Source organism: Galeopterus variegatus, unplaced genomic scaffold, assembly GCF_000696425.1.
Source record: "Galeopterus variegatus unplaced genomic scaffold, G_variegatus-3.0.2 Scaffold2652, whole genome shotgun sequence".
NCBI classification, from domain to species: domain Eukaryota; kingdom Metazoa; phylum Chordata; class Mammalia; order Dermoptera; family Cynocephalidae; genus Galeopterus; species Galeopterus variegatus.
This window is the reverse complement of record NW_007728763.1, coordinates 10,338-21,740: the sequence shown is the minus strand read 5'-3', so window position 1 is coordinate 21,740 and position 11,403 is coordinate 10,338. Positions and strand designations below refer to the sequence as shown.

Below are 11,403 nucleotides of genomic sequence, written 5' to 3'. Positions count from 1 at the left end.
ATGGGATAATTCCAATTTTTTTGAATTTGTTGAGACTTGATTTGTGACCTAATATGTGATCTATCCTGGAGAATGATCCATGTGCTGATGAGAAGAATGAATATTCTGAGGTTGTTGAATGGAATGTTCTGTAGATATCTACCAAGTCCAATTGGTCTAGAGTATTGTTTAGATCTTGTGTTTCTCTACTGATGCTTTGCCTAGATGATCTGTCTAACATTGACAGTGGGGTGTTCGGGTCCCCTGCTATTATGGTAGATGACAAGGTTCCGGATAGGACATATCAGATGATTTGATCACAGTTTTCCTTCTGAAACACACCTGGGAAGCAAAGTTCCTGGCATTCTGCAAATAACTGTTTTCTTGGACATTGGACTATGATTCTGAGCTACAAGTAGCATCAAGAGCTTTTATTGAAAGAAAGTGTACTCCATATTTTTGCCTATTATAACAAAGTAAAATTTTGTGATTTATCTTACAATATTGCTTTGTTACAGATTATTGATAGATTCATCTCTCATTCCCATAGTTTTAAGTAATGAGTGGTTAAGGCATGAAAATTCTGAAAAACTTTAAGCTCAAGTTTGTTGATTCTAGGAGAAATATTTTAACAAGTGAAAATGTCCATCTCATGCCTATGGCTAATTAGAACAAGCATGCTCCATTAGGGAAACAATATATAATTTTTTATTTTTTTATTGAAAAGTGATGATTGTAGGGCCGGCCCGGTGGCGCACTGCTATAGTGCGCTGCTTGGAAAGCGCAGTGGCGCTCCCACCGAGGGTTCGGATCCCACATGCAGACCAGTTCCCGCTCACTGGCTGAGCGAGGCGCGGGAGCAACACCGAGGGCTGCGGTCCCGTTGCCGGTCCCGGTCCGGTACGGGGGCGACACTGAGGGTTGCGATCCATTGCCGGACACGGAAAAAGACAAAAAAAAAAAAAAAGAAAAGTGATGATTGTAGGGCCGGCCCGGTGGCGCACTGCTATAGTGCGCTGCTTGGAAAGCGCAGTGGCGCTCCCACCGAGGGTTCGGATCCCACATGCAGACCAGTTCCCGCTCACTGGCTGAGCGAGGCGCGGGAGCAACACCGAGGGCTGCGGTCCCGTTGCCGGTCCCGGTCCGGTACGGGGGCGACACTGAGGGTTGCGATCCATTGCCGGACACGGAAAAAGACAAAAAAAAAAAAAAAGAAAAAAGAAAAGTAATGATTGTAATCAACATTTTAAGTGTTATGACCTTAGTTTTTCAGTAAAATTTCAGAAAATCTTTCAGTATTTCAAAAAAAATGATTTTCCCATATCTTACAGCTCCATGCTATGACCTATCTTATGATAAAATGTGTTGTTAGTTATAATCACTGATGTTTGTTATCTCACCTAATGAGATGGATGTGTTAATTAGCTTGATCTATGCTTCTTTTTAAAGCATCTTTCCATTTCTTTGATGCTGGAGGATCATTTTTAACACTTCTCAATATCTCACCTAATGAGATGGATGTGTTAATTAGCTTGATCTATACTTCTTTTTAAAGCATCTTTCCATTTCTTTGATGCTGGAGGATCATTTTTAACACTTCTCAAGACTGTGGCAAGAAAATTTACTAAATGTATAATTGATTTTTCCATTAAGATAGCACATCCTGATAAATACACCTAAGGCTATAAGAACCATATAAATCATAAGATAACTTGATGTGGTATTTCTCCTAATATCATCAGAATTTTACAGATCTTTATTTTTACATAACAGTTTAGAACATAGTTCATCAAGCTACAGCAAGTGTGTTAAAAACGACCCATTTCTTATTTTTATAAAGTTTTATTGGCACACAATCACACTCATCAGTTTTTGTGTTTATCTTTATCTGTTTTCAAGTTCCATTAGCAGAGGTGATTAGCGGGAACAGATACAATATAGCCTGCAAAGCCTAAAATATTTACTGTCTGGTCCTTTACGAAAATAGTTTGTTGACCCCTAATCTAGAAACTAATTCCTAATGGGGTCTTAAATTCTGTGACATTTCTTTCCTAAATTCTCTTTGGTAGATGTTTCATCTTGCTGATAAAATGACACATGTTCAATTGTTCAGTAAGACATGCACTTCATTTTTAATCCTTATGTATTGCTTATGTATGTATTTCAATGTTTACACTATTTCCATCATCTGAATATATTAGCCTTGCAAAGTAAGTACTATTTCTGAAACCCTTTCTATAAAACTGACATAAATTAGAGATGTGATGAGATTTATACTTTTCATTTCTTGATTTGATAGATGCTGTAAGCTAGGAGAAAATGGTTTGCTTTCTAGGCTGCTTTATTTAATGTGGTTCATTTAACATGGTCCCTGGGGCCTTTGAAATCAACACCCCTCCAATGGGCATTAATTTCAAAGTTAAATTGAGTTAAGAAAAGTACAATTATTTTGAAGTATAACTCTCTATGAATGTGTTTTGGAATTAGGTAATGGTGAGAAGGGAATAACTTGGAAATAACATTGAAAACCTATCATAGTTACGAGCTCAGACCTTGCTGAAATCAATTTTTGAGGAATATTTACAAAATCATGTAATTTCTATCTACTTATAAATATTGAATAAAGATTTGGCCAATATGTGAAAGCAACTTATATTTTTCTCTCATAATATTCTATAATACTAATTCCCAAATATGATGATAAAAGACTTTATATTATAAAACACATTGTTCATTAATACAGTACATTGAATTAATTCCTAAACATTATGATGATAAAGGAATTTATATTACACGACTTTTTCACATTAACATGGTACATAGGATTAATTCCTAAACATTTTCTAAATCCTGTCTATGAAGTGAAACCTTACTTATTCATTTTTCTGTGATTGTCAGACATTACTTAAGTGTTAAAAATCGCTACATTTACTGAATCTTTACTGTGTACCAGAAAGACACTCTACTTTTAATCTTTACATAACCTATCCCATTTCATTTTACATATGAGAAAACAGGCCTAGAGAGGAAAAAATAACATAAAGGTATGAAGTTCTAGTTAGACAGGAAGAATACATTTTTTGAGATCTATTGCACAGCTATGTTAATATATACTACACATATATTAACTCTAGTAACTATAGTTAATACTAGTATATTGTATATTTCAAAATGCTGAGAGAGTAAATTTCAAATATTCTCACTATAGAAAATGATTAGTATTTGAGGTGATGAATATGTTAATTAGCTTGATTTAATCATTCCATGTTATGTGTGTGTGTATATATATATATATCATAACATCACCTTGTACCCCATAAATATATATAATTATAATTCGTCAGTATACAAAAAAACACACATTTTTTTAAAAAGAAAAAAAAGGTAAATGACTTGCCTAAGACCACACACCTATTTTGTGCTCAAGCAAAAATTCTAACTTAAGCAACTGGGCTCCAGAACCTCACTTTTAACCTTGTTCTCCCCAAAGTCTTGTAAAATATACTCAAAAACAACTGCTTGCTCTCAGTATTGGGAGACTCTAAGAAAGGACCACTGACTGCTGGGTGAGAGGAGAAAGAGATGTTTCTCAGACGTTAAGTTTGAGTTTAATTGGGTTTACTAATTGGGTAATCCAGACAAATAGAATAGCATATTCAAAGGCAAAGTCATGTGAGAGCTTAGCACCTTTAGGGAAGGGTAAGCAATTTGCTCTTTGGGAGCAAAAGGAACATGAGAATTGGTTGTAGAAAGGCTGGAAGAGTGGACAAGGGACCTGATCACACCCTACTGGAATTCAGTGGTTTTCAAATTTCAGTGTGGTAAACATCCTCTGGGGTTGCTTGTCTATAGTAAAAATTGCCGGGCCCCAATTGCCAGAGAATTTTATTTAGTTAGACTCCCAAATTTGCATCTCAACAGGCATCCTAGGTGATTCCAATGTAGGAGAACCTCTTTGTGAATCACTGGAAAAAATGTGTAAACAATATGTGGAAGCATGACATGGTTCATGTCATTGTGTTTTTATAAAAAACAACACAGCAGTTCAGCAGAGACAGGAAGGTAGTCTGTCTCATACACATAGCCTTTGTTTTATAATTACCTTTGGATACTATTTAGATTACTGGATTATTTAAAAAATGTTGAAAATGTAGGGTTCAGTTCTATTCATTTTTTTAAGGCACTGTAAGCTATTAAAAAGTATGAGCTTTTCAATCCAAATCTTACTTGTTTGCCATTTCAGTCCTCCTCACCCTAAGCATTAGTAAACTATAGTTCAATTAATAGGGAATCAATTGTGAATGAATCATTTAATTGACACATATTCACAGTAGAACCTAATTTCACACAATATTACTAAGGAATTATTTGGTAAATCAAGCAAACTGCAATATTTCTGCACTTTTGCCTGGGATTAATGTAACAATTTAAAGAACTAATGATTCTAAGATAAAATTTCAGTTGATACACGAATTTAGGATTCAGTACTGTCTTGTTATATTATAAGGTAAAAGTGATTATATCCCACCAGCTTTGAATACACCTGGAATAGAGTAAGTAAACACTACCTGTATTTTAAAAATTATTTGTTCCTTTTAATTACTTGTGGTCAAGTGGCTCCACAAAAATATTTTTTGTAGAATGTTAATAAATTCTCCATCTCCTAAAAGAGATTGTTAGTACATTCTTCAATGTTTAAACAAACTTGAAAGGGAAAAAGAAGACAGAACAGTCATCTAAATCACCTAGAATTAAACATATGCCACACATCAGAATTTCATTGGGTAACCAGAAATTGTCTTGACCAACTTGGGATTCTCAAATTTAGGATGCCAAATAACACAGTGGTGTTTATTTCACACTTGAGCTTGTTCAACACAGATGGTAGGCATAAAATAACTGAGTGTCAATGGATCATGTCTGGAGAAAATGATGGATATGATCTTTTTTGTTGACAGTAGAGTTGTTTTCACATTCCACTTGAATTAAATTATGCTCATTCATGCCATGGTACATAATCTCTGGCAAGAATTCTTAGAAAAAGAATCCTATCATGTGGGCTCATTGAAAAACAAGTGAAAAAATGTTACCCAGTAACAACATAAGCACTATAAGAAAATGTTAAGACGAACTTTGAACAGCCTCCATTTATTTTGAAAATATATAAATACCTATTTAATGAATGTATGTTAATATGGATTCTTATATATTATGTTCACATGTAAATATACACTGAGATATTAAAATTTAGGAACAATGTAAATCCTTAATTTTAATAGACTGGCAAAAACATTTGGAATTTTTTTTATATAAAATATATCATGTGTCAGATATGATCAGTATAAGAAACTGACCCTAAATTTAAAATGCTCTCAGTCAAGTTTGGTAAATAAGACATACGCACATGAGATTTTATATAAAGGAGAAAAGTTAAATAATAAAGTAAGATCTGATTATAGCAGTTTATGAAGCTTTATTAGAATGTGCTCTGGATAGTAATTTCTGCGCCTTGAAGATGAATGGGCTGTATCAGAGTAGGTAGGGAAGACAGAAAAGTCAAGGAAGTCCAGTCAAGGAGGACAGTATAAGTGAACAAAGTCTTATTAACCTTGTGCTTGCTAATTTATAGCTTTAAGACATAACCCAACCACAGTGTTGTTGGCTATCCCCAAGAACACTCTCAGTGACTCACAGAACTCAGAAAGCTGTTATACTCAGGGTTGTCATTTATTACCAGAAAAGGAGATGGATTAAAATCCACGAGGTAAAAGGCACTTAGGGCAGAGTACAGGAGAGACCAGGCACAAGCTTCCAGTTGTCCTCTCCCAGTGGAACCATACAGACAACACTTAATTCCCTCAGCAACAATGCGTGACAACATGCAAGTATTGTTAACCAAGGAAGCTCACCCCAAGACTTGGTGTCCAGGGATTTTATTGAGAGTCAGTCCTATAGGGATGGAACTCCTTCATGACTAATGACTAATTTTATCTCTCAGTCTCCAGCTTCCCCAGAGGTCAGACTGAATACAGCGTAACCCAGGGCCCCAAGTGAATAAAATCAGACATTCATCATAAACCGTTTTGTCAGCATAAACTGTCTTGCAAAGTCGAAGACCCAGTGTGTGCACTCTGTCCGGGCTTGATATTCCAGGGGGTTAGTGGTTATCTCCTAGGAGCTGGTCAAAGGCCAATTTTTCTTTGGAATGCAAAGGGTTTGAAAATCCCAACACTGCTGAGTTAACACTTGACTGCACAATAGAGAGAAAGAGTCTGTGTGACTGTGGGTCTTAAGTAAAAATAAAGAAATAAATCACCTGAAATCTTGAAAAATGATACCTGCAAAAAGTTTGTATTTATTTGTTTTGATGATGAGAAAAAAAGAATGAGGAAAGAATAAAACCAACTTCATAGAATAGCAATTGGTCTTATTTTTGTTTGGGGATGTCAGCCTCAGCAGAGTAAAGTGTTGCCATGTGTGATCCTAACAGAGTGGCAGCCCAAGGAGTGAGTGATAGCTCAGCAGCACTGTAAATGTTTCACTGCTTTTCCAGATGCCCGTTCTCTTGAAGAAAGTTTATGTTGTATTGAACTGAAAGTTTGAGAATTAACTACTTATCAATCTTTTTCTTTTAATTTTTTGTCCCCCACCCTGCTCTCTATACTTCCTTTTCTGAACTGCAATGTGGTCTTCTTTGAAGATGTTCCAGTGGCTTTGATCGCCATCGGCAGGACTGGGTGGACAGTGGATGCCCTGAAGAGGTACACAGTGCTTTATTGTGACAAAATTCCTGGGACCAAGCTGTCATAGATATTTGCCACAACTTAATGAAAGTGGTATCTAATTTAACCAAAATAAGCAGCAGTTATTGAACCCCTAATACGTGCAAGACATTGGGTTTATCTATACATATCATTTCATTTTATTCTCATGTCCCTCCAGTGAGGCAGGCACTGTCCTTACCCTCATATAGGAAGGAATTTGGGAAGTGATAGGTCAGACAAAGGGCTTAAAGAAATATCATGATTTGTAAGAATGAATATGCTAATAATAAATAAAAATTTAAAAGAAAAAGAAAAAAAAGAAGAGGGAGAGTTAGAATGTGGGTGCTCAGAGAGTTAGGTACATGGCGAGGGAATGAGAAAACCACAACTGGAGTCTGTTATAAAGCAAAGGGTAGTTTTTGTAAATACTTGCTGCTTTTCTATGACCTAGAAAGCCATTGTTCCTCTTTATAGCTCAAATAACAAGACCAGTGGTATGGGGGGAAAGACCGATTACAGCAAATTGGTATGCTGTATAAATGAGAAATGGTATAACTAAGCTAACATAGAGAAATGCTAAAATATTAACACCAAAACAAACATGATAGGGACAAAGATGTAACGAAGTGATCCAAGCAATTGTATATACATTGCAGAAGCAATTTTAACCTGTTTGAAAGTTATCTATTGAATTGCATGTACACTCATTTCAGGTTTGCATGAAGATATCCTACAAGGTTCATAAACAAAAGTATTTCTTCTTGCTTCATTACATTTAGGGCATGGATTTTAAATAAAAATCATTAACAATTACACGAGTTTTCTCGTTCAGTAGAACAAATCACGCCAAAGTGCTATATTTAAAACTATTAGGAAATTAATAGTTACTAGAGGCTTTTTTAAAGTTCTTTGGAGGGGGTTGGATGTTTCATAAATGTCTTGAGAAATACATCTTTAAAAACATTCTTGAACTTTAACAGTAGCACTGCCAAGGCAGCTTTAATCCACTTTGTGACATTCATTTGGGGAATTACAGTGATATATACTAATCCATCTATCTTAGTTCACTTATCTAACAACAAAGTTCAAAAAGAAAATGTAGGGCCGGCCTGGTGGCGCACTCGGTAGAATGCGGTGCTTGGGAGCGCGGCGGCCCTCCCGTCGAGGGTTCGGATCCCATATAGAGACCAGTCTGCCTACTGGTTGAGTGCAGTGCGGACGCGACACCGAGGGTTGCAATCCCGTTGCCGGTCGCGGTGCGGGCACGACGTTGTGATCCCGTTACCGGTCACAAAAAAAAAAAGAAAAAAGAAAATGTATTGACAGAGCCATAGTTATATTTTCATATCACTGTTTCTTCCATATAATCACTGTTACCTAAATAAAAAAATGCTGAAATTGAATACCTATATTTGTGTAAAGATTGAGGCTGTAATTCAGACATTTTAATTTTCTTGCTTCACTTGGGCTCACGATGAACCACAGGTGATAGAGAAAAATCCTTCATATACTACACCCTCCTAAGTATATCTGTGGACAATTCACCATGTTCTACAGAACATGTGCTATTAGAAATATAAAGGTAAATGGAAAATGACCCCCTCCTCCCAAGGAGCTCATCTCGTTTAGTCTTTTATTTAATCTATCCATTAAGGTAGTAATTTCAGCAAATACACATTTATTTCTAAAATCTAAATTTGGCACTTTGTTAGATCTGCCAAATCATTTTTATAGTCTTATGTTACCAGTTTATTTTTAAATTTTACCACTCATCTCTTTAAACATTCCTTATATAATTTTTATATATTTCATATTGGAGGATCCCAATATCTAAAGTCTTGGTCATATAAATATGTTCTTCATTGTTCATTGTTTTTGCTGACTCTGTTAAACTGCTCCTTTTTCTTTTTGTTTAACTTACGTATTATTTTTAATAATTTATTCCTCGTGTTGATTTGAAAGCCTTTTGAGCTTTATATACCTCAACTTTTTTGATGTAATTTCTAAAAATGTAGGTGTGATCAGTTAATTGGTTTTCCTTTTTGTTTCCCTTACTAGTCCAAAGAGAAGATGTGTGAGAACACAGAACCAGTGGAAGCTTCTTCTCAAACCACTACAGCCATACGCACAACAACCACACAGTTCAGGGTCTTAACCACCACCAGAAGGGCAGCCACAGCGCAGCTGCCCACCAGCCTGCCCACAGAAGGTGCCCAAGAGATACTGTGCTTTATTCCTGAAGGAGGGAAAGATCTCTGTGTTGAATGCACTAGAGTAGCTGCTATCCTATAGAGGGAAAGTTAATTCTTTGGCAAACTGGATTTCTAAGGGATTTCTAAAGGAGAAAAAGACAAAATTATTATGGACTAAAAAATATGCACTGGGATTCTTTTATGTCCTGTGCCTTTCCTTAAGACTTAGCATTTGCCAGTGATTCTGCCTTCTTGTCCTTACTAGAAAATCAACATAGACTTCTTTTCATGTGGCTAAATTTTGTAGCAACCAAATTTAACATTGCAGTCATGGGATAAACAGGCAGAATGTCCATTGATATTGTATTGTAAACAATAGATAATTCTACTCAAATACAATTCTAACATTTTCCTGAATACAGCCAATAAAATATGTCAGTCTATAACCTATACAGGAGTTATACGTATAACAAGGACAAGAAATTGTCCTTGAAAAATATTTTCTCTTCTAGGGAAGGCAACACTGATAATGCAGGTGCACAACTCATGGGGGGGAAGATAGAATCATTTACTAACATTTGATAACTTTCTATTTTGAATGGTACCCCTAGGAAGTAATATGGGACTAATAGGCAGAAATATGAGACTAATTGGCCAAGAGTAAGCTTTGAGGGGGAAAAAATGGTTTACTTGTTTATTGTTATATGCATTGTTTTCATTTGAATAGAAAGTTAAATTAAACTTGAAACTTTTGATGGCAATTTAACTTGATATTATAAGGTAACTGGAATAAAGTGAAGTAGAGCGCAGATGCTAAATGCATGTTTTTTTTTACTTTTAAAAGCAATTTACATTTTAATTCATATTATTTTGGATCGTTATGTTAAAGCCTATGAAAATATTTTTGTAATTTAAACCCTATCCTTTAGAATGAAATATAACCCCTGAGATAAAAGAAAGCACATCTTCCCTTTTGTTCATTCAGGACAGGTTTTTTTCAAATATGATTTTGGTCATATTTGTTAGTGGTGAAAAAGCATTTCACCTTTGAAGTTCAATTTGTAAATATTGACAAATCTTCACTATTCCAATTATTCAGGAATTTTCTCAATCTTTAAAAAAGAATAAATAAGGTCATAACTATAGAGTCTAATTACACTGTTATTTTTAAGACATTTATTTTAATAAATGTCTTTTAAGTTGTAATTAGAACTGTTTAATTTTTTCACAAACTTAAGAGTTATGTAATACTTTACTAAAGTCTTGATTGTACAATCTCTGTAAGAAGTGTTAGCACTACATCATGTAAAGCTAGGAAATACTCTCGCTGCACTAGAAATTATCTTAATAAATTATCAAAATCTAGTCATGTTACAATTAAGACAGTTAGCAGACAATTACTAGTCATGAGATTTATGCACCTTTAAAATCTTTTGCTGTTATAATAACTTTGAATTTCTTTTCCAGATGATACCAAGATAGCACTACATCTAAAAGACAATGGAGGTAGGAATTGATACTTTTCTTTTATAAACAAACATTGTTAAATGCTAATTCATTTCATTAATTTTAATATGAGAAAGGACTTATGGGCTTCTAAGTCTAGAGTGAGGATATATTTCATTCCCTGTTGGCATTTAACTTGTGAAGAATTCAGTAAATAGCTTCGAAAAGTGAAATAAAATCCTAATTCTTGCATTTATTTGTGCATAAAACTATGTGACGCCAATTACTAGTTATAAAGCAGAGAATGTATCCACACATCTTGCTATTATTCTCTGTTGCTCTAGTTGTTGTTGTTTTAGTTGTTTGCATAGTTGTTACACAGCTACAGATATTGGGTTCAATTGTTTTTCACTAACTTGACTTTTTCATTAACACCTTTTATACATAAAATTGAGAAACAAAGCAGTAGGTGTGGAAGTATATTGTGTTAGGTCTTTCTATCTGTTCTAGGAAGCAAATGACAAAAATTAAATATTCAAAAGAACATCTTGTTAGTAACATACTTAAAGTTTTTCTAAAACAATATAGAAATATCTATAACAGTACATGAAAATTTGAGGAAAAAAAGTTCTACTGAAATACTACTGTGTAAGATATTGGCCATATCTTAAAAACCAGTTCTTTCCCTTTTAAACTATGTTAGCTCATGTGTGCTTCTCCCCAGAGCGTGCTGGATCTTGATAAAAGAGATTTGCATTAGTAATTGTTTATTCAGCTTAGGAAAGGGGTCTCCACTTCCTGGCAGCATCTGTTATGTAAATGTAGGCAGATTGTGACGTTGATCTAGTCATGGTTTTACTTTTGCAGCCCTAGATGACTTCTTCAGTAAGTCAAATTGAATATATACATTGTTAGGAAAGTTTTTCTCTATAATTTATGAGAGTAGTTCTTAAATTACTCAGCCAAGGTTAAGTAACCAATACTTACATGCTTTCTTAGGTCACTGTTTATATATGTGTATC

At 34.8% G+C, this 11,403-nt stretch overlaps 1 protein-coding gene across 1 annotated transcript in view; it reads left to right on the top strand.

The window, feature by feature from the left end:
- The window catches only part of PLXDC2 (plexin domain containing 2), a gene marked incomplete at its 3' end in the record, with an annotated part of 202,662 nt that extends 192,221 nt beyond the window's left edge, over window positions 1–10,441 (top strand). The window contains exons 10-12 of the mRNA XM_008582507.1: window positions 6,680–6,740; window positions 8,802–8,952; window positions 10,403–10,441. Of these exons, the coding sequence (XP_008580729.1) occupies window positions 6,680–6,740; window positions 8,802–8,952; window positions 10,403–10,441 (251 nt within the window). The remainder of the gene's footprint in view (window positions 1–6,679; window positions 6,741–8,801; window positions 8,953–10,402) is intronic.
- Between the last annotated feature and the right edge of the window lie 962 nt (window positions 10,442–11,403).